Source organism: Cyrtonyx montezumae, unplaced genomic scaffold (genome assembly GCF_038088225.1).
Source record: "Cyrtonyx montezumae isolate F1298 unplaced genomic scaffold, pur_monq_1.0 scaffold_10, whole genome shotgun sequence".
NCBI lineage: Eukaryota > Metazoa > Chordata > Aves > Galliformes > Odontophoridae > Cyrtonyx > Cyrtonyx montezumae.
This window is the reverse complement of record NW_027071826.1, coordinates 47,715,363-47,740,641: the sequence shown is the minus strand read 5'-3', so window position 1 is coordinate 47,740,641 and position 25,279 is coordinate 47,715,363. Positions and strand designations below refer to the sequence as shown.

At 40.1% G+C, this 25,279-nt stretch overlaps 1 protein-coding gene across 1 annotated transcript in view; it reads left to right on the top strand.

The window, feature by feature from the left end:
• Window positions 1-3,585: 3,585 nt before the first annotated feature.
• PDE3B (phosphodiesterase 3B) overlaps window positions 3,586-25,279 on the top strand; it is a 76,566-nt gene continuing 54,872 nt past the window's right edge. Inside the window, exon 1 of the mRNA XM_065755279.1 lies at window positions 3,586-4,659. Coding sequence (XP_065611351.1) covers window positions 3,667-4,659 — 993 coding nt within the window. The 5' untranslated portion in view covers window positions 3,586-3,666. The remainder of the gene's footprint in view (window positions 4,660-25,279) is intronic.

Genomic DNA, 25,279 nt, shown 5'->3' with positions numbered 1-25,279 from the left:
GTGCCCAAAAAACAAGGCAATAAGACAAACTGAGTAATTCAGCTCTCTAACTGCCACCTCCCCCCTTCCCAACCTTCTCACCAATAAATGATCATTTTAAAACCAATTTTGATCTCTTTGAGAACATATTTATACATCTGTTGCTCCTAAACTAAAATATACGTCTCTGAAAAACAAAACCAGATGCCTAGTTAAGTTTAATCTTTAGCAGTATTAACAAGTCCTAGGATTTTATTATATAGGTGATATGTGGATGATTAGACTGGATGATCTCAGAGATCTTTTCCAACCTTCTATGACTCTACACTGACAGACGAGAAAGCACAAGATGGTTTCTTGAAGTAATGACCTGGACAAGCATATCCAACGCCATTAAACAGATGCAAAAACTGATCAGAGTCACAGAAATAGATAAGAAAATCTGTATTTGATATATCTGAAAAATCTGAAAAAGAGCGGACAATAAAGATACCTACAGGTTAAAACAAACAAATCAACCAACCAACCGTAGCTGTAGGGTGAATAACCCAAAAGAACAATATCAACAGAAAATAATGAAGGTAGATAGCATATTTTGTATGACTTACCTAGATAGTATAAAAACAACGAGTAAATAAGGAAAGGGGTACCTGTCACTGACAACTGAGACTTACCCAGAACTCCACAACAAAGGAACCTCCAACAAGAGAGCCTTCGCCAGTGGTGGTCAGCCCTTAAATGGGGGCTGGGAGCAGTGGAGCCAGATTCCACCCCTTCCGGTCACACAGTGCATTGCCTTCATCTGTGCTCCTGCAGCTGACTCAGTGCTCAACTCAGGTGATCCATCAGTGGGTTCAGGCCATGATTCAGCAGTTCCCATACAAGAGCAAATTTGAACACCACAGGAATTTTCCATATTCCAACGTTATTTGGCACAAAGCAGCCAGAATACAGGTAAAAATATTGGGCAGTGGAAACAGAAGGTAATTATTACAATTCATAAATATTCCAGAGGATATAAAAACGCTTACAGATGGTTCTGGACACATAGGTCAGAGAAGCAGATCAAAAAAGATGCCAAGATGACAGCCTTAGTGAAGACAACTGTGGTTATACTCTCTGCTCTTCCTAGTTACAACGCTTTGGAATACAGAACAGAAAATAATAACTTCATATTTTGAAATATCTGACCATTTCTCATTTAGACGCTTTCCAAATAGCAAATAAAGGCATTTGTTTGTGTATACATGCTCTAGAATCAATATCCACTGTTGCACTGATGAAGGCATTATACCATACAATACCTTAAGAATAAACCAGAATAAACCTATTTTCTTTCATTAGCAAAACTAGGAAACGACAAAATAAATAAATAAATAAACCCCTCTGAAATTACTACCTTCATTAAAACTTCAATTAAATACTTTATTTTACTGTAACGTTTTCTGCATTAAATGGATATTGACATAGCAGTGGTAAATGAAAAGGTACTACTACTTTACTCCTAAAATTAATCTGCCATATTTTTCATGATTAGCTTGTAAACTACTCACTATTCATAGTTTTACATCCTTTTTACAAGAGAATACAGTAGGAAGTGTACCTTTAGGCAACAGAGAAGCTGCTGAAGACCTGCACTCAAGTGGAATGAGCTGTGAATACATTTCTTCAGGGTGTATGTCTCCGCACAGACATACCACTGAATTAAAAGCTAATTACTGCATGATAAGTGATCTGAAAACAAACAAATAGTAAGGTGGTGAAGTGGCTGCTGATATTAAGTTACTGATGGTAGAAAAAACAAACTCAGCTGAGCAAATCTGCCTACAACCTCACAACCCTGAGGTCGTATGCAGGTTGTATTTATTGTAAATAACCATAAAATATGCATGGAAAAAATTCCATCCTTACCTGTAAAGCTATCTAGTGGATTTAGATGTTAACGTTCATAAAAGATATCCTGTGATCTACCAAGTTAATGTTATGAAAACAACGTTCAGTATTTCTTGAAGTTCAGGACAAGATTCAACTGCTCAGTTTTTTTTTGCTTTCTTTCTTTTAAAACAAACAAACAATAAAAAGCCAACAGAAGATAGGAGCTGTAAGGGAGGAACTAGTCTGGGACATGGAAACTGATATTTTTGGCCCAGCTTAAATCCATCTGCTCCTGCATCTTGTATATTGTGTGTAACTCCCCATCTCCTCATCAGCAAAACCATATAGTAGATCAGGAAGTAAAAAAGAAAGCAAAACACAAAACAGTACCACGTGAAAAAATGTCAAATGCACTACAACAGCTCAGCTCAGAAAAGACAAAGCTGACAAGACTGAGGAAAGATATAAAATTGTGAATTGAGGAAAAAAAGGTGACTTGCACAACAAGTTGCTCTAAGTTAAGGCTAAGTACCTCCTTCCTTGTAGTAAACTTCAGATGCCAAAAGCCTACGTGGACTTTAAGGAAAAAAAAAAAAGGCAGATGTGTGGAATAAAAATATACTGAGGGCTGTACTGAGGCAACACTTCTGATTCAGACAGCACTAATGCCACAGTGAGCAGCACTCAGGATACTAAGGGATCATATGATGTCCTATCTTTGTGCTTCTTTAGGCACTTTCCAATGTCCGCTGCTACAGTTGTATATGCTTACATATGGTATTTCTATGAAGATTACAATATCTAGTTATTTCTAAAACACGTTTATTTATAGCTGAATTCGATAGAACAGAAGAACAAAGGAACTGTGCATAATAACAAGATACGTCTCAGCAAGGAAAACGTTTACATCTACTTGGTCGTGATCAGACTGATGTCAATGACATGGAATAAAAACAAAGGCAGGACTGTTCTGCCAAAAGGAAATCCACATTCTGTCTTTGGGAACACCAGTACTCTCCTTCAGCCTCCGCCCTGGGGGAGTTTTTCGCATCCTCAGCTCTTAGGCCCCATCCCGCACCACCACTTGGCAGCACACCTTCCCAAGGCAGCGATCCTGAGAGCCGGCCTTTGCCACAGCACCTCCGTTCAGTACGCAAGCACCAAGCATCGCCTGCGGTGAACCTGATCTGATACCTAAGGCAACCTGAAGCGCTACAGCAGGAACACCCCTCAAAGGGCACCGCAGGCCACGAAGTGCCTAAAGATACAGTTGCAATACAAATATCACAAGTCCTGAGCGGTTACATGTTGCAGAACAAAAAACATACAACAAACAGAGCGGGACGACGGAGTAACGCATCGCTCTGGATCCCCTCCGTTCTCACTCACTGCAGCCTGGGCACTGCCCACAGTCCGCCCAGTTCCCCCCCCCCCCCCTCCCCGCTTCCCGCGTGGCAGTTCGCGCGCAGCCGCTCGCGCGGCGCGTGCCGCCGCAGAGCTTCCGCGCGCACAGCGTGTGAAGGGAGGCGGGCGGGGGCCTCTCCTCGCCGCCCTCCCACCCCCCCGCAGGCGGCGGCGGCGGCTCCGCCGGTGAGCGCTGGGAGGCGACAGCGAGCCCCTCCTGCCGGATCCGCTCGGGGGAGAGAGAACGAACGAGCGAGCGAGCGAGACTTTTACCTTTTCTCCTTTTTCCCGTCGCTCCCCACCATGCTCCGGACGCCGCTGCCCGCGGGGCAGAAGCCGCGGCTCTGCCCGGCGCCCCTCTCCTGAAGCGATGCCGGAGGGACGGAGCTAGCGAGACCCCCGAGCACCATGCGGGAAGAGAGAGAAGCGGCCGCCTCCGCCTCCCGCCGCGGCCCCGGCAAGCCGCCGCAGTGCCCGCAGCCGGACGGCGCGGGGCCGCAGCTCCCCTCGGCGCTGCCCGAGAGCCTCCGGAACGGCTGCGCGAGGGGCTGCGCGACCCCGCCGCGGCGGGACACCGGGGACAGCTTCCTGTCCTTGCCGCTCTGCCCCAGCGCCGCCGCCTCCTCCCGCCGGGCGCTGCTCAGTCTGGGCGCCCTGGCCGCCGTGGCCCTCTCGCTGCTGGCCTTTCCCTGTCGGGGCATTGCCGGCCCGCAGGACGGAGGCGGCTGGCGGAGCCCCCGGGCGCCGCACGCCTTGCTGAGCCTCTCCCGCTGCCTCAGCCCGCTCTTCAGCATCGCCTGTGCCTTCTTCTTCCTCACCTGCCGCCTGGCCCGCGGGGAGCGCGGCGGCGCGACGCGCTGGTGGCTGCTGGCGCTGCCCGTCTGCTGCTACTCGGGGGACTTCGTGGCTCTGCAGTGGCTGCCGCCGGCCGAGGGGCGCCCGGAGGAGCCCCTTACCCCCGGCGAGGCGCGGCTGGCGGCGGGCAGGCTGCTGGCCGTGCTGGGCTCGGTGGCGGCTCTCACCCTGTTGCAGAGCTCCGCGGGGCTCCGCCGCAGCCTGCTCGTCCTGCTCTTCTCCGGCGCGGTGTGGCTGGTGTCGCTGACCGGCCTCCATCCGCTGCCCCCGGCCCTCCGGCCGCTGCTTGCGGGCTCGGTGGGGTTGGCGGGCTGCCTGCTGGCTCTGTGCGGCGCCGAGCGCGGCATCTTCCCGGCGCGGGGCCGAGCGGCGCCTCAGCAGCAGCACCACCCGCAGCCCCGGCTGCCCGGCGCGGAGGACAAAGTGCCTGTGATCAGACCCCGGCGGAGGTCGAGCTGCGTGTCCCTGGGGGAAGCTTCGGGCAGCTACTACGGCAGCAGCAAGATGTTCAGGAGACCCTCGTTGCCTTGCATCTCCAGAGAGCAGGTATGTGGCCCCGGGACCGCGGGGAGAAACTTGGTGAGCGGCGAGCGCCGGTCTCTCTCCCAGCTCTTGGAAGCGTACCTGCGGGTTGTCTGCTGTCAAATTCCCCTTAGGGACAGAGGAAGATACTCGCTCCTTAGCGTGAATTGATTCCTCGCCCCCGTTTTGCGTGGTCTGTACAATCAATCCTTGCAGGCTGCACGGAAGCTAAACCGTACCGGTGCCTGCAACAGGACAGGAGGCTCGCTCGCTTTTCGTACTAATCAAATGCTAACGTCTAATCCTTTTTGCTATCAGCCACCCTGTTTCTTTCCCAAAGCCCACCTCCTTTGCTCCTGGTAAACTTCATGAGACAAAGCCAGCACAGCTTGCTGGCTGCTTCCACCTCCGCTTCCACTCGCTTTCCGTCGACGAGAAGACTGCCAAGTGCTAAAGGAGAGCTCGGATTTGGAGGGATATTATTTACCAGTTTGGGGCAGTGTTTGAGAGACGGGGCTCCTTCTACCTCGCAGATTACCGTCTCTATTTCTCTTGTCTCCTCTTCAACCATCTCTCCCCCGCTCCAAATAAATTACCATTAGGTTTGAGCTGATTGAACTTAAGAAACTTCTTTTTTTTTAACCAAAGAGAGAGCTGTTCAGTAGAGTCTGGAATGATGCCCGAAACGTTCAGTTTTCTTGAATGGAACTCTGTTGCTTTCTGCCTCCTGGAAAACTTGTCAGTGAGTCCTGTTTTTGTTTTTGCAGGGCAACCCCTGTGTGGGGCAGTTGGTTTATATTTGGTGGGTGGCACGTGAGCGACGGGAGCAGTGACTGTGCTGGGTGCAAGCGGCCCAGCTCTGCTGGGGCGGACAATTGACCCCGTACTGGAGGAGTGTGGGGGGGCATTGGGAATGAATGGCAAGTGCCTGGCTTCTGTGAAAGGATTGTTGCCGCAGAACCCCCCCCATCTGTTGCTCTGGTGGCTGAAATTCATGAATGCCAAATGAAACGTTCTAACTTTGCTTTGTCGTGAGTTCCATAATGCGCTTCTTGTGATCGTCTGTGAAATAGGTCGGAGGAAATACGAGGCGAATCTGAAACACTGCAGTGGCCTGCGAGCATTTCTTTCTCTGCATTTACGCAATAGAATAATACAGCAGTAATTGTTCTGTGCGTGAAAGGTTAAAATGCCAGTCTGCTGGAACAGGCGTCAGAAGGTTTAAATGATCAAATGCAGACAATGGGACAAACGTTAAAATATTGTAATAGCAGTTAAAATACGTGGGGAATATTGTACAATAGTTTCCTTTTGCTGCTCCGTTCCCTTCTAGATAGTAAATGCTCTCTGTTTACACCGTGTTTGTCTACAGAGTAAGAAGCACAGAAAATGCAGTAACAGCTTTCATTAACTTTTCTAGAAGATAAAAGACATTTGTTTTCATTCAACTGATTTGGTATTCTTTAAGTAGCATTATAAACGTCAACCTAACTGAATACATGGAATTTATTGACAGTACTTAAGTCATGTGTGTACATAGTAAAATGCAACTGGTTGGTAGACTTGCAGAATTTAATATCCTCATTATCACTAGAAGTGAACAGAAACAACAGTGATCAGAAGTCCTTTATTTTCCTTGTAAAATCTATTGCACTTTACAATAAATGTTTATGCTTTACTAGCCATGATTGAAATTGCATTCATAGATACATGTTTTGGGCGGTGTTTCATGAGTGATTTTTATGAGGACAGTGTAGGTTAAATACTCTGCTCTCCTGTTTGACTTGGAGAGATATCAGACATTGCAGAACTGACAAAACGTCAGCTGCTGGGGCTGGGGGTGACTTGGGGAAGGAAGCCTCTCGTCTGTGACTTGACTTGTCCAAGCATCACGAGAGCTGTATATTGCTTTCTTGAAACAGAAGGAATATATGCACTCAATGCTTTTCAGAGGAGCATTTATCATGAGAACTTTGTCACCAGGTCGATTGCATGTTTTGTAGATGTTTAGACAATATTGAAAGACTTCTTTTTCCATATTAATATTTTAAGATAGTGAATTTAATAAGTACTTCTGGGAAGGTCAGTGGAGTATGAGGAGTTTGCTGGAAGTTTGCTGTATCGGGAATACTTATAATGACAGTATTAGTTTAGCTGTCATTCGGTTTGATGCATTTTGTATTCTATTAATGCATTGAACCCCTACAAGCAGGTATGTGTAAGAACAAGGAAAGGCAGATGTAGATTTTGTTTACTTTTTGGGGGAAAAAAGGGATTGCTGGTACTGATGTTTTCAGTTACTTGTTGAATTGAAATTATGCCTGACTATGTCTAAATAATGTGAGGAAAAAAGTATAGAGGGATGGCTTTTTCTTTTCCTTATATTTATATTTTTTCTTTTTCCACAAATAAGCTTAAACCAGTAATCCTAAGGGTTCTTTCTGCATGGAGAGTAGAGGGAGAGGGGACAATGCCAGGTGTGCACAACCAGTAGCGCACACACAACTGGAGTCAAGTGGAGCTGTCACTGTCCTCTGAGGGTTGAGGTAGGAAGAGGCCCTGTGAGCATGATCCTACACACATGCTTTCTACTTTCTAATTTAAGGGATATGTTTGTCAAATTCTGATTTCTGATTTTTGTGTGCGAACAGATAGCAACTGTAATACTGTTGATTATTATCTTTCTTACCTTTTCTGTGAACATCCATGCTAATTCATGCCATGCATGGTTTTTTTTCTGCAATGTGTGGCTAGTGATGTAGATTGGTGGGTGGAGGAAAAGAGTCTTGAATAGGTTATGTTCTTAAAATTTTATGTGGTACTATACTTAAATGCCATTATCTATTATATAGATAGAAATACTTGTAGAACAGAAGAAAGGAAATTAAGGCTAAAAATCATGCAAGCACGATGTATTTTAGAGCTCTACTATCTTAACAGAAAAAGCTAATGGAAATACATAAGATCTTAGCATTAAGCAGGCTTTTTTTGTTTCTTTATTTCAGTATTCATCTTGGGCCTATTGCTGAATTGTTTAGCAGTACAACTGCGGTATTGATTGGTATTACAAATGTTGTGCAGACAATGTTTTGATTATGTGGTTTAATTAAATGCTAACTTTAGCTGTACATAGCAAAGCGATTACCTTTGCTGGCTGCTGAATACTTACTACACCATTTCTTAATGCTCTTTTTTTTGCTGTTGTTTCTAGAATGCCGGATCAGTATTGGGACTCTAAAGGGTGTTTGTCAGCTCTTATAAGTAATCTTTGTCTTGAAATATGTTGTAGTGTAAAACATTATTTTTACATGCCTTTTAACACGTATATGAGAGCATGTAACTGTGTAGGATATGTGATTCTAAAATGGCTAGTTTTCTTTACTATAAGAATAGGCCTTTCTGATTATGTACATGGGATGTACATCCAAAGTAACCTGCAAATAGAGCTAGGATTTTTGTTTTTGTCATTTATTTATTTATTTTTCCTAGCTATCTTACTAGGTTCAAACAAGTAGTAAAGCTGGGATGTTTAATGGATACAAACATCCATCTTCCTCTCTGGTAATTGAAGGAAGAGTTGTCTCAAGTTGAGGCTGGTAGATTGACCACCACATCTTGCCAGTTTCAATTTGTAGCTGTCTTATGCTTTTTATCTTGTACCCTCTGAAGAGCAAGAGTCTTATCTTGTACCCTTGGAAGATCAAGATGTGATTTAGAGAGTCTAAAATGTAGAATTAACAGTTTACTTAGATGTATAAAAATTTTGTTTCCTGTTTTTAAAACAAATCATATTTTGTCCTTAACTGCTGAGGCAATTAGTTTCCTAGGGCAGAAGATACCTGTTAATAGGTTGTATGGGAACTGTTGATTCATGGCCTGAACCACTGATGGATCACCTGAGGTGAGCACTGAGTCAGCCACAGGAGCACAGGTGAAGGCAATGCACCTGTGTGACTGGAAGGGGTGGAGTCTGGCTCCACCTCTCCCAGCCCCCATTTAAGGTCTGACCACCACTGGGGAAAGGATTTCTTGTTGGAGGTCCTTTCTGTGTGGAGTTCCAGTTGAGCCTTGAACTTCAGTGACTGGTGAGTTCTTCCTAATTTATCATGTGTCTTTATACCATCTGGATAAGCTATCAAAAAATATACTGTCCCTTTTCATTATATTGTTTAGGTACTGTTTATTTAGGGTAATCACCCTATGTAGGTATTTTACATTGCCCTCAAGTTTTTAAGTTTTGATACTGTTTTCTAGGTTTGAAGCCTAGAAAGGTGAAATGTATCTCTTCTTCTATGCTTCTGAGATGAGTGCTTCATAATGTTTTGCTTTTCCTGTAGTGGTGGTTGTGGTGATCCTTACCGCAAGGGTATCTGTAGGTAAAAGTTAGTTTCCATTGTTACAGAATCTTTGCATCTTTTGAGTTTTTAGTGGTCATCTTTTGGGGATGGAGGTGTGGGGAGTAGAAATCAAGGTAGGAATACATCTGTGTGGAGCTGTGAATGCAATCAACTTCAATGGGATGCAACTGAGTGTTGGTAATGTACAGTAAAAGTGAGTACACAATGGAAGTAACAGTCGTGGGAAATTATTTTTGTAACTCTTATTTTGGATAAGATTATTTTTGTCTGGTTCTGTCTGGGCTTGGCAAAATGTTCTCATTCTGCCTGTCACGAAAGACTTGGTAAGAGTCACATCCTTTTTTTTTTTTTTCCCTTCTCCATTTTCAAGTTTCATGGAGTGTCTTCAAGTTTTTTAAAGTATCGTATCAGAAAGAAAGGATGATTTGAGCACGGTCTGCTTGTAGAGACCTGTACAGAGATTTGTGCTTAAGATGTCATCCCTGTGGCAGTGATCACCAGAAACATAATGCGGAGTGTAGTTAAGAAGACTGATGGCTGTTAAGAGCACTGTTAGCTGATTGGAGCATAAGCTGGTTTTTAGGCATCCGAAATTGGATGGCACTTTGTTTTGGACAGAAGTAGCACACTAAAAGCAGGGGAATGTGTTTGTAACTTGTCAGTGTAACAAATTAGCTCGATTGTTCCTGCAGCTGCGGCTTCCTGCCTAGAAGAGGTAAAGAGAGAAGCAAATGAAAGTGAAGATATCTGCTGAGGAAACGTTGGGGAAACATGGGGGAAGTGTTGCAGGTGGTGCATTACAGGAATGGCCAAAATGCCAGTGAGAAAGAAGCTGAAGAAACTGGGAGAGAAGTATGTAAGAACTGAGTGATCGACTGTGTGAGAGAGAACCAACAGGATATATTGACAAAACACTGGCTTTCAGCTTTGACTAGGAAGATGATGTAAATGTATGAAAGAAAACGGTAGAGATATGGAATAACAAGTTCTCAGAACAACCTCTAGAATGGGAAAAGAGGACAGTTTCCACACTGTATGTCATAGACAGCATGTTCTGTGAGGTTAAGTATGAAAGGAGTAAGAATTACAAGGTGTCAGGTGTATTTTACTGAGGAAAAGACTCAACTCCTTATATACTACACACTAGTCTGTGTGTACGTACCTAGCAGTACTGTCCTAATGAAGGATTTTGATCAATCAAACCAATTGAATGTTATAGATTTCAAAGATATGAAATTTTACCAAGCTTTATGAAAAAAGGGTTAGTGGGATGACCCTATTGTATATGCTGTGACATACAGCAAGTCTGCAGGGTGAGCTGGTGCTCCATGTTAGTGCCTCCCATGTCGTGAGTGAATCTCAATTCTGTTGGGAAACATTCTGTTAAATCCTGATTCTTGATAGGAAAATAGAGGAAAATAGTACCTTCCCCCCCCCCCCCAACTCATCTTGTTTTTCTGATACCTTAAAAAACAAAAACTTTACAATCAATCACGGAAAAAATTTAACTGTAACTATCAGGTCTGGTACTTGCAAACTATTTGCTCAAGATGGAAAGGAGTGAATCTTTGTTCCTTTACAAAGATAAGAATTAAAGACAGGCAAATTGAAAGATGTAATCTGTTCCATCTGGAAAAACTTGTGGAGGAAAACATGAGAATCTTTTAACAGGCAACTGAGATCTGAGAGCAGACCATGGCAGACTACACCGATAGAGTATTTTGATAGGATCTCACCTGCTTTTCTGGAATAAAACTGTGGAAAGAGAACTGAAAGAACTTGTGGAGGTGAGAATCAGGGGAATGAAAGGATTTTTTCAGTGGGCAAAACCACAACAGAAAAAAAGTATAATGGGGGAAAAAAATAATGGGACTTTTATTTTTGCAACTCAGTAGGAGGAATGAAAGCGTGAAGAGTAAGTGAGGTGTTGGAGTGGATAAGGAAGACTTCTCAATAAATGAGTGAATTATAATGGATGATTAAATGCATTGATTCCTTTAAGGATGTGTTAGATGTTAAGGAATATTAGTCTTCCATACAGATAGGAATAAAAAATACTAATAAGTTAGAAGTGATAGTGATACTATGATGCATCAACTTGTTATTTAGCAAGAGAAAGCACAACTAAAACAGGTCAGAGAGATCCTTCCTTAAGCATGACTGAGTTGAATGAGTGGTCTTTGAGTGAGGGCAAAAAAATGCAAGTGCTCTAGGAAACAGATACTCTATGAAAAGAGGAACTGCTGATACAAAATTGTAGCTTACAGGTCAGGCTAATATTTGAAAGTAGATCAGTTGTTTTGTGAAAGGATATACATAAATTGATCCAGAAGTAATGCCTCCTGCTTATTTTCATGGAAACTCCAAGAGCTAAAAAGAGCACAATAACACAACATGGTAGAGAAAATTCTCCGCAAAGCACTGTTTGAACATAGTCATCACCCTTAGCTATGCTTTTTCATCAGTGAAGAACAACAGCCTGCATGCTGTGCTCGTAAAAATCTGTACCAGTGGAAGTGACCCACTGTCATCACTACTGAAATGCATCATCCACCACTTCACTGTGCTCACATTCATTATTTGGTCTCCGTAAACTTTCAGCAAATCTCAGTGGATGCAGTTTTTTTTTCTGGATGGAGGGATTCACTGGTACACCATTACTTCCTTTGCATTTCCGTGTCAGGTTCCATTTTGTCAGGCTGTCCTGCTGCTGCACAAGAGCGATATGTAATGGAATGTTGGTGGGAAGGTTCAGCTCCTGCTGCTGTACCACCAGCATCTGCCTCTGACAACATGGGCCAACGTAATAAAATAGGATTAAAATAGGATGCATTACTTTTAGAGCAGCCCTCATAATTCATGGAAATAGCTGCTGTCAAGGAATTAGCTTTGATTTGTCTGGTTTTCTTATTAACTATCCCTGCTGTTTGTAGCTTTTATTTGTAGTCTCTTCCTTTGAAATGGGCAAGTTTACAGGTGGAGGATCGGAAGAGGGCACGGCTGGCTAAGTGCTTTTTGTACGTGCCTTCATTTATTTGAGATCTCAGCATTTATGAGATGCAGTGTTGCTATGCAGAGCATTTTTTGTGTGTCAATGCTGGCCTCATTTTGTACAAAAGGTGTGGAGAAAGATGACAGATTTCTAATTAAACAGCCTTGAATGTTAATCTTGTCAAGTGTAGTTACCCAGTTCTGGTTTGCCAGCCTTATTGTTCCTTTCTTCAAATCTATATAACATTATTAAGTTAAGGGCACACTTGCAGCAAATGTTTATTTGTTGTTCACTTGATAAATGTTGTTTAATTAAGTGTTAAAATATTCTTACGTATCTTCCTTGAAGATATTTTAGATACAATAGAATATACACCACATGAAGCTGTATTTGGGTGCTTTGGATTTGTTTTTGAGAGATTATCCCTGCTTTATGAGGAACAGTACAAATTAGTGAAATAGATAATCTGTTTTTTTCTATATCCTTGTTGGTGATACTAATTGGAAAAATATGCAGGTGGTTTAATTTGGATTGAGTATATCAGTATGCTCAGACCACACAGTGCTGCTCCCACCCCAGTGGAACTGTACCACAGTCCTGTGGCACACCTGCCTGTGTATGTCTATTGTCGATAAAGCTTTGTCTGCAGAAGGGTGTAATATCAGGTCCTCCAAAAGTGAGTGAAATGCCAATTTGTGGAGAGATTTTTTACTGGTGAAATAACAGTTTGACAGTGAAAACTTGCATAGGCATCATGGTATTAGAGCATCTTTTTTAACCCTTCCTTGGTCATATCACGTTTTCTTTTGGGTTAAACTTTTTTAACATGATGGCAGGTAAAATAAAGGCTTTAAAAAGGCATTTTACACTAGACTCACTATCTGCATCTTTAGGGTGACTTTTGTTCCAGTGTGGCCTAACATGAAAGGCTTATATTCATGTTTGGGATCTTTATTTGGGCTTTTTATTTTCCTTAGTTTATTATTATAGCTTAAATTACAAATTATTTTCATTTTTATAAAAACTTTTTTCTAAGTACTGTTGGGTGACACCTGTTTACCACATCAGGAACATAGCTTTTCTCTATCTGGTGGATTCTTCTAAAGGAATTCTAAATTTCTGAGTACTCTAGTACTAAGGTCTCTAATTTCTGAGTTCTAGTACTCTTGGTTCTTTGGACAAGTTTATATGCTTTCTTGTGCATTGCTGCTATGGATAAGGTTTCTCAACGTTTGGTGATAAACGCTTACCTCATTTCAGAGAGGAAATAAGCTGTGTGGTGACCATGGAACCTTACAGTGGGCATGCTTTCCAGAACTGGATGGCTGTTTACTGGGTTTGTAGCTCAGAGGGGATATGAACTAACTTCCTGTGAGCTTTCTCTGCGGCAGGTACTAATCTCTGTATTTACAGGACATCATTAATCCCTAACAGAATTCAGTGTCATGCATCTAGTTTATGGATTCTAATGTTGTAAGAAAAAATATATTTGAGAAATCTTAAGCAATTTTCTTGAGTAATGGCCGCCATGTTTCAGTATTTCATTTGGTTTGCCATCTGAACAGTGCAGTCTGCTCACAGTCTTTTTGATATCCATCCTTGTAGTTCTGTAGTCCTACATATTGTCAGTCCGAAAGAACTATTCTCATCGTGTAGTCTGAACTTCAATTTCAGTTCATTTAGGCTGCTTTTTCTTAGATGCAAGCAGTTAACGTCCCGTGTGTAAGAGCAGGAAATTTGTGTTAGAACCTGAAGGTGTGATTAGCACGCTGAAAAAGTTAAAATCCTGCTGTGCTTGTGAAATACTGTCTGCTCTGTGTTTCCCTGAATGAATTGGCTTGGACTGGAAGAAGTGAAGGCACATGAACACAGCTTTGCCCTTGATTAGTTGAATGTGTGAGAAGCAGTCTTTACTTTGCACAGGGAAAGAAGAGTGTTGATGTGGGTTATATTGCTCCCATTGAGTTTGTCCATGAAATAATGGTGTGAAACAGCAATATATCCACTGAATGTTGTTTGTAGCCTGTGGTAAACAAATCTACCTTAACCGGTTGAGGGCCTTTGCTCTTTCTAACATATTAAATAAGGTGCTCTATACTATATTGATATCCTAACTAGTAAACACAATCTGCTCGTTATGTGCTTTCAGTCTGTCCTTGTATCATCTAGCCACATAGCATCAATTTGGGAACTACTGAGGTGTGCTTTGGAAGAAAATCTCAAATGAAGGAGTGGAATTGCAATGAGAGAATTTCATTTGATTAAACTTATAGGTGTTTGTCTAGGCATCTTCTTTTTCTTGGGTGTTTTTGTAACAAAAAAGCTAGGCATTGTTTCTTAGGATCTTTCCAATGATTGAAAAAAATTGCAGTATGAATGTCTATATGATGTTAGAATGAGTGCTGTGATATGATAATAAATATCTTTATGATGCTATGGCAAAAAAAAAAAAAACAGTTGAAAATATGTTGACAGTTGTCTGTGAACTTACTTTATGTAGCTGTAGGAAAGTATTCACTAGATTCTATCTACAGTTTCTTGCTATTTTTTTTAATTCACCATAGAAGAAAATTTCCATGCAATGGTAATACCGAAAATCTAATTTTTCTTTCTATTTGGAGCTTATGGCTGGACAAATTTGGTTAAGAAAGTAGATTTTCTAACAGCTGTTCTGGTAACAACTAGTTGTTTTTGATTTCATTTATTGTAATTGAGAACACTTTTGCTAGAGGTCAAATAACTTCTTAAAAAGCTTGAAAACAAGAGGTTTGTATGAAACTTTATGATGGTCACGATGGAAATAAAAAGGCAGATGCTGGCTATTGCTTTTGAGGGTAGCCTAGGTTTTCAGACCCTCTGAGATTAAAGTTTTTGTATCAAAGACATCTGTAGAGTGGTCTGAGGGGAAAAAACAGTACTTCTGTCTCTGTGAAAGATAAACATTCTTGTGTAGAGTAAAAATCAAAGCTGAGATACTAAGGTTCAAAAGCTGTTTTGTTAAAACCAAATAAAACTATTTATATATGAAATTTGTTCATGGATTGTGCCTGTTACTAAGGTCATTAAGGGTAAAAATTCAGGACAAATTCATAGAATCATAGGAGTTGGAAGGGACCTCAAGAGATCTAGTCCAACCCCCCTGCCAAAGCAGGTTCCCTACACCAGGTAAGATTCATTTGGAATTTGGACATTCATTTGGAAACCCGTATTGTATCTGGAAACATGAAATTGGTCTACAGTTTTAGTGTTCAGGGAAGTGTTACAGATTTGGAAAAGATTCAAGATGTGTTTCTTATAATAAAGTGGTGCAACTTCAGAATTAACTCTGAGTGGGTAAAACTTCAGTGATTCACCTGTAACACTTTTCCATTGAGTAATAAGGGATATAATATAAATGATAAATAAAAATGTGATGTAATAGTTAGCTTTGTCATTTTTCTTGTACAAGGCTAGCTGCTGTTAACATTTCATTTCTAAAGGTTTCTAAGACTTCTATACTTGCCTTAACATTCACTCTGTTAGGAAGCTCCCTGCTTTCGTGGAGCACTTTAGCTTTCAAGTGGAAAAGAACTTGTTTTACTGTGTGTATGTGTATAGATATATATATACACGTGTACACACATATGCTTTAGTCATTAAAAATTCACAGGCTTTTAATATAATTTATAACTTTGACTCTCTAGTGGTAGGTGTTGGCAATCTCAAATGAATGAATTCTTGGACTTATGTTTCTTCCACCTGTTTGACACCGGACAGGGTTGGTGTGACTTCAGATGGTACATCTGTATTTTAATTCATTTTGTTTCAAAATAAAAGAAAAGAATTTCCTAGGAAATAGGTGATCAATAGGAAATGGCCCACTTCCTTGTCTCTTTCTCTAAATGCTATTTTTCTTTCTCTTTCCCTATAACTGTTTCTAATTTTACAATAATTTTAACACCTCTTCTTACCAGTTTCACAGCTGAAAATAATCCTCCATTTATTTTGTGGATAGAGGGAACAAAGGTTCCGTAAGTTTCTTTTGGGAGAAGCATTAGCATTTAGCTATCTTGCTAATGTTTTGCCTAACGCTATTGTGAGTGAGGAAAGCAAAGTCGGAGTAGCTTTGACCCAAGTGCTGTCGCTGTGGCAAGAATAGCTGGCTGATTAGTGACAATAGGGAATGAACTGTGCCTCAAAAAAAAAAAAAAAAAAAAAAAATTACTTAACAACCTTTTGTTTTTCCTCTATTCAAAAACGAAGGGAAAGAATTAGAGTATTTTTGTCCTTCTAAGTATCTTCCTGGCTTGTTGGAGTGCTTTGCCTGATCTAATACTGAAGTTTGTGTATGAATTTGAGCTGTTTATTCAGATTACCACTTGAGTTGTAGCAGGATCGGTAGAAGTAGAGGGATATTCTGTCTTGCTACCTAGAACTCTATTTGCTGTTTAAAGAAGTCTGTGGCAACTAAATTAAACTAGACTTTAGCTGAATTTCTTTTTAAATGGAAATTCTGAACTTCATTTCTACTTTCTGAGTAATACTTTGGCTCAGCACGTCTTCTAGCCTCTCGGCTGTGTCTCAGGTCTGTCTTTTAGTTCCCATCAGCTCTGCTTCATTCTTTGAGATGTTCTGCAGTAGTACCCCTGCAGATTTCAGGAAAAGGGGTAAGCCAAGAAAAGCTGGAGTCAATATCTGTCACTTCCTATATATTTGCCTCCTCTCAAGCGTCATTTGGAAGGTTATTCAGCTTGGTGGACAGAGCTATATTTTCTCCTTCCGTCTCCCAGGCAAAGCATAGCAGGAGACAGAGCTGGAGTGTATCTCACGCTGGTACATTCTATAGCTGGGAGCGTGCTATAGAGCATGTAACGGTTCTGACTTGCACAAGTGCGCTTGATGTTTGGTATTTGGATGAACTCCCAAACCTATCAAAAGGCTTTCAGGGACTAACCTTCCATGCAGGATGGCCTTGTTATTATATATCAGTTAAATGAAAGAAATGATTGTTGTTACTCATACCTAAATTGGCACCAAATTTTTATGCTAAGAAAGCTTCTGTGGATGTTTCTTCGCAATCCAACTCAGATAGCTATAAAATCATCCCTAAAACTATCGTGTGGCCACCACAAAAACTGTTTCTTAAAGTGCTAAGGAAAGGAAATTGCCATCAACGGTTCTCAGTCTGGAGTTGAGATTTTTCCTGGGTCCCTGATCCCTCTTTGAATAGAGTTGGAATCTTTTGGATCCCAGGGTAATGTTGTTCTTGCTGGTACCTGCTGGCTTGCATCCTTCTTCAGCTGTTTTTCCTTTCAGTTGGAAAAACATATCAAAAGAAGAGATGCAGTGGAAAACTATATAAGTAGAGTAGAAAATCCTGCTGACTAAGACATCTCAATTTAAAGAAAAACATTGCTGAAAGGCTAGAGAATAATTAATTGCCAACTGAGCTAGAGCACTGATTTTTATCATGTAAACATGGTAGCCCTTTTTTGTTTCTTGTTCACTAGAGAAGTACTGCTACTGGTGCACACCTATATACTATTTTCTTGGAGTTTTGTGTTAGTGTACACATTTGCCTGTACATCTGGATTTTTTTGTCCCAATGCTTTTGTTTTCTTTCGTGATAAGACTAAGTTGTGACACTACCTTTGAGCAAGGCCTTCTAAGAAGCTGGAAAAGCCATGTTGCATGTGTTAAGGTTTAGACTATTGCCTTTCATTGGAAAAGCAGGACTAGTGTTTATTATTATTATTTTTATTTTTATAGCAGTTGGCAGTTCTAACTTGATACAAACCTGGCCTTTTTTTGGGGTGGGGAAAGAAGAGAAAGGAGAGAAATAGTCACTAGCATTGTGTTCTTCCTGCACCTTCTCTTTTTGGATACCTTCCTGAACACAACTAGGGTGACAACTAGGTGCTGTAATAGGTTATTTTGTTGGTTGTCTGTTTCAGAATGCTTTGGGGGGATTTCACACTTAAAATTGCACTGCATGGATGTATTGTGAAGGTGGGAGACCTTTCTTGTTATCAGTGAACTTCATGCGTGTTTTGCCTTTGTGAAGCTTCCCCCACTCCTTTTTTTTTTTTTTTAAACAAAAATAATGACCTTTATCTTATTTGTTCTTTGTGCCCTGTGATTATTCCATAATGCAGAAAATATGATTAAGTTTTGCACCAGATGATCACCGGTATGTAAAAGAGCAATGCTGGAAATAGTTTGTTGTGAGTTTAATCGTGTTGTGAAATGGCCAAATTCACATCTGAAAGTAAATCCTGAAATTATCCAGAGTTTTATGCAGCGTATTGTCAGACAGGCTTATGTGTGTGCTTTTTGGTTATAATTTGGTTTCTTAAATCAAATGATTAATTTGCTCTAGAATCTGCAGTTCCTCTGGAAGAGAGCTCAATGAACAAGAGAATTCTGGAGCTATAAAATTAATATCGGCGGTATCGATAATTTGACATTTTAGGTAAAATCTGCAGCTTTATGCAAAGCATGTTGTTACATGTAGAATCTGGTGTTTAACCTTTTTACATTTGATTTGTAGCAGAGGCTCTCCGTCATGTTCCTTAATTTTTGTTTTAAATGCAAATGAGAAGATATATTACGGATTTTTATTTTAGATTTTTTCATGTTTTTTTTTCCTCAATTCAGAAGAGAATGCAGCTGAGGCAGCTACTGCAAAAGTGTGAGAAAGTTAAAACTGCGTGTTTAAAACGTTTCTGTACCAGTTGATTTCTAGATACGATAGGTTAACCATAAGGCTGTTAACAAAGGGTTAAGCTCAGTATGTTTCGCTGGCTGCCGAGTGAAACAGGATGCAGTGACTACATTGTCAGACTGCTGGTGTGAGTGCAAACAGATGAGGAAATGCTGGATCAGGCACTTCAGCAACTTGGGCTGTTACCGAGGAAACCGTTTGCGTCATACTTGCCAGCAATTAGCTTACAGTTCTTTTATTTTTGATAGTGTTGCAAGCTGAACTTGACTGTTACAAAGGAAAAAGCTGCCTTCATCTCCAACTGTTAGCTTGTGGCTGAGCTGTGGCCCGCGCTCATGAGAATTCACAAGTGTAACTTGGGATAAATTGCGCTTAGTTGCAGAAGCAGGCTGGAAAGTTTAAATAAGGTTGAATTGTGCTTAGTTCTGGAGGATGTACAATCTCATTTTTCTTGTCTGAGAGACTGATCATTCCTTGTTAATGAAATTAAACAGTTTTCATCAGTGCTTCAGGTTTCCCCACCTTTTCTAGCAGTTAAATCTAAGTATTTTTGTATGTGCAGAAATGTTACGTATCCATTTTGAAAACTGTTGTTTTAATATTGCTTGAGGCTTAACCTCTGAAGTAAGAGATTCTCTTCCCACTTTTTACTGTATTCATTAAACTTCAGCAAATTTCAGTGGTTACCTAATCACTAATTTATACCAGTAAGTGTTGAAAAGAGTATGTGTTTTGCCTCAGAAAATCGTAATTTCTTCCGCGTTTCACTTAAACTGTGAACAAAGTCACAGTGACTGATTTAATATTAATGTATGTTGTTAATATGGGTATTGCCTTATGGCTGCCTACAGGAAGTTAGTTTTTAGAGGAAAATCATGCAGTGAAAAGCAGGTTAAACCAGGAATGCTGCTGTCTTTACCTTTCTGATCTTACATGAATAAATGAACTGCTGTTAATAGTACGTAGTTGCAGGCTAAACCTGTTAAAATGTCTAGTACACAGTACACACATTCCTGTGTTTGTATTAAGCTTAAGAAGTTATTATCTTTTACATCTTTGGCTACTAGGATTTTCAATTTACTTTGGAAGAAACTGTCCAAGTTGGTTGTTTCTTTCCTAAATAATACTGACAGATGATCACATAGAGCAGAATCTGAAGTCTATAGGCTACTTTAAAAAGAAACAAGTAAAAGAAAAGAGGCATGGAAAGATTGCCACGGATACCTGTAGTTCTGCACATCTGTGGTAGATTAACTTGTCCAAAAAGTCTAGCAGCTCATATTTTGGAGGGAGTTTTTTACACTGTATACAAGTGTTGTCTTTACTTAGCCTGCCATTTGGATAGCATTCCAAACTGGTATCATTGTCTGCCTGGACTGAGATCTTTCTACAGAGTTACCTTTGTTGTTATTAATATTATAAAAAATATTTGGGGTAGGTGGAGCTGGCTAGAGCACTGAGATGCCTTTCCAAAGGAAGAATAACTCCTTTTGCTACCAGTTCAAAATTGTTTGGTTTGTTTATCCAGACCCACTAGCATGCATCATTGTGTGTGGCCATCGCTTGATATGTGCTTTATTTGGTGTGCATTCATCATTGGTCAACTTCAAGTTAGTCAGTTTTAACCACTCAGGTCACCAGTGAGTGCTGGGATTTAAATCTTTGGCTAATGAATGGTTAATAGAAGTGTTAATAAAACAGGATGGTATCTTGAAGCTTATGTGGATTTTGTTAATTTTATTTATTGCTGACAGTAAAGTGGAAGTTATGGGTACTGACTGATCACAGTTGATTTCTGTGAGTGTATGTCGAGGAAGTTTGCCATTTGTTTAGGCAAATGCCTGCAAGTTATGCAATACATCAAACATATTGAATATTTTGTTTTGCCCTCATTTAGTCATTTTGCCCTCTTAGCCTTGTCATCATCTTCAGTGAAGGTGGTGCGTGTTATATGACCACATTCTTATTTTTCATGTTGCTTAATTATCTTCATTTATTCTTCATTCTGGCATTTGCTATTTTCAAAGTGCTTTTGTAAGCTAACAATGTTCAGTTGTTTTCTTACCCAAATTTTATATTCTCAACCTGATTGTTAAGTATAAGTGCATGTTTCAAAAGACCAGTCAGTAATAACTGATAACGGCAGTAGGACTATCTGGTATAAAATCTTGCAGGCAGTATGGTAAGAGACTTTTTTTTCATCAAAGTTTGTGAATTTCCACATGATTTCTGGAAAAATATTTGTTTTATGTACTCAAGAGACTACAACATACATAACTATATAAGTCAACTTATCTCACTCTGCTATAACTTTTAAACCTGTCGTACAGGAGAGCACCACTGAAAGAGAAAATGATCTCTTTCATCTTCCTGTGACTGAGATTCTTACTGAGTTTAGCAAATCTGTAAATTGTTCTTTGCAACTCTTACATTTTGTGGTATTATATAGAAAATTCCACTGAAAGCAATGAGGAGCTGACCGATAGTCCATTTTCTTTACATATATAATGAAAGTATCCAGCAGTAGTAAGATCACCTAATGTAGGAAGTTCTGTGTGTCAGGAATATTTCCATATTCTTCTGAGCAGCGCAAAGACTATTTCTCATCTAGGCTTTCTTTTCTGATATGGTTATGAGCTTAAATGATCATTAGAGTCTCCTATGATGGTTTTTTTAAATTGTTTTTTTTCCTACTGTCTCATTTGAATAACGTTATTCCTGACCTTTTTATTTTAAAGCCATCTTTGCTAGTTAATCTGTTTTGTTTCAATTCAGTCACTAAGAGCAATAGAAGTAGTGAATTTACTTCTGTTCACCAGCCCTTTTCTCCTGATGTTAAAAATCTTTGTTTACTCTAAGTAGGAAGATTAGGAAGCTTCTCTAAAGCTCCACTCCGAGGGAATCCCAAGTTTAGGCCGTAGTAAACCTGATGTAATTCTTTCCTAGTCTTTTCAGTGTAAATTTTCATCTCAGTCAGTTTGGTGTCCACATAAAAGACTCAGATTCTATTCAGTATAATCTAACAAATTACTTAAATTTTGGGGTATGGAGAGCTCTTTTCTCATTCTCACTGCCTTAAGTGTCATTTGCAGCTGATCTTTCTGGGTCACCATATTACACTGTAATTTTCTCTAGGGATGCTAATTTTATTTAAATAAATCTGATTTAAAATGTCCACTGTGTACAGCATCTGTTTAGGGGAAATGTTTACTAAGATGGGCTCTGGAGGCAGGGACTTAAATGGTTTTTAACATCAAGTGGTATTAGTAACCCTTCCATACTTCCCTCTAATTCTGGGGTGCTGAACCCTTTTGTATATGTCTTTGGTAACTTCTGTGTGAGGTTTCCCTTTCCTCTCCCCATACTTTTCTTCATCCTCATCCTTCTTTCACACTTCAATTTTTTTTTTATTTTGTGTTTATCTGATTGATTCATCTCTCCTTTGCTTTCTTTTTTTAATGATAACATCGCCAGCAGAATTAACTTAAAATTATGGTGCAGCTTTTCTTGGCTGGGAGATGTGGTACAATTTCAGTGTAAATTGTAATTGAAATGTTAAGTTCTGGGGTCAAAGCATACTTGGTGATAATTCTTTTGATGCGAAAATCTATGTTCATTTTTCAATTTAGATCAATCTTTATGTAGTCACTACGAATTTGTAATAAGTACTTTTTTGAACTTTAGGCGTATTCTTTCTAATCTGATTATCTCTGCTCCAATATTCCAGTTCCCTGAGTACTCACGGTGATGGAAGTCCTTTCCAGCGCTGTCTGCTCAGTCCTGCTCTGTCTCTGTCCTCCTTTGTGCTGACACAAGCTTTCATGAGACTACACAGTGAACTAAATTGGAGAACTAAACCATGTTAAGACTGATCAGTTGTTTTTTGCAGTTCCTTGCCGTGTGTCTGCATGAGTGCTTTCCCTGCATAAGGGAGGGAGTGACACAGGGATGGGAATCAGCAGCAGAACCCCTCCTTTATTGTGGCAATGCTAACTCCTGCTGTTCTAAGAGAAATAATGACAGTGCAGTGTAAAGTATAGATGTGTTAGAACAACTCACCAAATCATCTGGAGTATCATTCCCTCACCTCCCAAGCCCATGTGTTATCTATTTCTTGTGTGTACTGCATGTTCTGCATTTATCTCCTTGAAATAAAGAGTAGTGTATGCACTTAGCGTTGTGCACTAAGTGCATTATTTTCTTCTTAAAATCAAATTAGGATTTTGTGGTAATAAATGGTATCATAACTACATTCATATGTAAGAGCAGAGCGATCTAATAAAGGGACACAGGTGGAATCAAATTCTTTATTATACCTGGGTATTTAGCTCTTCTTTAAAACAATGCTTTAATGCTATCATGATCATGTGAGAAGCCTTCACTATTTCAGGATAGATTAAATTGAAAATATGAAACTGGAACAACACTATTTTGGGTCATCTTTTGAATCTTATATTCTACAGTCTGTCATGCTCCCATCTACAGTTCTAAATATTTAACTTGAGCTAATGTTGGGGCGGGGGGGGAATGAACTTAAAAAGTGAATGTCTGGAGTCAGGTTATATGGCTTTCCTCCTTTGATACTGCTAGATGTTTTGATGATGTTTCTGCCTGTTTTTTGAGTACTTGAAGAATTCAAAGTATACTTTGAATACTTGATGCAGTAAGAGTGCTTCAACCCAGTTCTCTACAGTAACTTGCCTGCAAAGCTGGTTTGAACTTCATGGGACAAATAAGTCTCGTGATTTCATTCCTGCCAGCTTCAGAGTTCTGATAGGCTTGTAATCTTCTGTAATATGGAATTGTGCAATCTAATAATGTGTCACTTAGTTCTTTCATAATTACTATTAATCTGTGTTATGCTCACCGTAAAGAGATGTTTGCCTATTTGTTCTTTCTACCATCACAGTGAAATCTCTTCTGCTGTTAACATTCTTTGGCTGGAGTGGAGAAATGCAAATAGGTACACAACACTTCTGACTTCAGCTTTTGAATGATTCATCTGTTAATTAATATATGTAAATGACTCCTTCTAGAGTACTGCATGCAGGCCGTGGGTCCCTAGCACAGTAAAGGTACGGAGCTGTTGATTGTATCCAGAGGAGGGCCACAAGGATGACTGGAGAGCTGGAGCACCTCTGCTGTGAAGACAGATTGAGGGAGTTGGGCTTGTTCAGCCTAGAGAAGAGAAGGATCTGGAAGAGACCTCATTGTGGCATTTCAGTACTTGAAGGGAGCTTACAAACATGAGGAGGACTAACCTTTTATATCGTTTTGTAGTGACAGGACAAGGGTTAATGGCTTCAAACTAAAAGAGGGAAGATTTAGGTTAGATGTTAGGGAGAAAGTCTTTATTCAGAAGGTGGTGAGGCACTGGCACAGCTGCCCTGAGAAGCTGCAGATGCCACATCCTTAGAGGTGTTTAAGGCCAGGTTGGATGGGGCTATAGGCAGCCTGATCTAGTGTGCTGTGCCCATGGCAGGTGGATTGGAACTAGATTATCTTCAAGGTCCCTTCCAAAACCTTACTGTGATCTGCATCTGCTGTGAACTTCTTGAGGTAATTTTTCTCCCTTATGCTTAAGGTTTGCACTCACAGAGTAACTTGTGAAAGCAAGGTTCACTTGCCACTTAGAAATGTTATGTATATGCATCTTTATCAAATCTGAAATATTATATCTTGTACTGTGCAACTAATAATGGTTTTCTAACACAAGGACAGTTTCTGACCACCTTATATTAAGGTGGGGTGGTTTTCTTGTTTGCATTTTTTTAATTATGCTAGAGAAGATATAGCGGAAATCCGCACTTAAGTTGACTTTTTAAAAGAAACAAAATATCAACAAAAATGTTGATTATATCATTGATTATCAAAGATTGAAGTCAAGTTTAAGAGAGGTGAGAGGAAAAAATGAAAGGAACAATCAACTGGAAAGCAAATGATAATCACATAAAGAAGAAATGATTACATCTAAAATAAATTACTTACTACTGTTGTTTTGTTTAATCGATCTTTTGTTTAGTTTAAGCTAAAATAGCATCTAAAGCCTGATCAGCTTGATAATTCTGGATAGTTTATCTTCTATGCCACTTCTTCCTAGCTGGAAGATGGAGTTAGAATTCTCTTTGAAATATTACATAAAACTAAGGATTTAGCAGTACTTAAGCTTTTATCTATTTTGTTTCTGTGCAAGACAATCTGTTCTACGCAATGCCATGTGAAGTAAGAAGAGAGTGCAAGGTCCACTATCGCTGCTTTGTAAGATTTTAAAGTAAATATGCCCAGATGGCAGAAATATACTGGACATTATGAAGGATTTTAAACTGAGAATATTGTTAGAAATGTATTGCAATAAATAGTTGAGAGCAGTTATGAACTGACCAAGACTTAGGCAACCACTTTTGAAGAGTGCAGAAGTGTTCCTTATCATCATCCATTATGATGATTCCAAAAATGATACTGCACCATCTTAAGTACACTAACTATCGTTTGTGATATCTGTATCTAATGCTGCTCACAGTACAACTGAGGTAGTTTGCAGCATGCTCTGAAACCTTCTGAGGAAACTGAGTGAATGTAGGTGGATGTTTT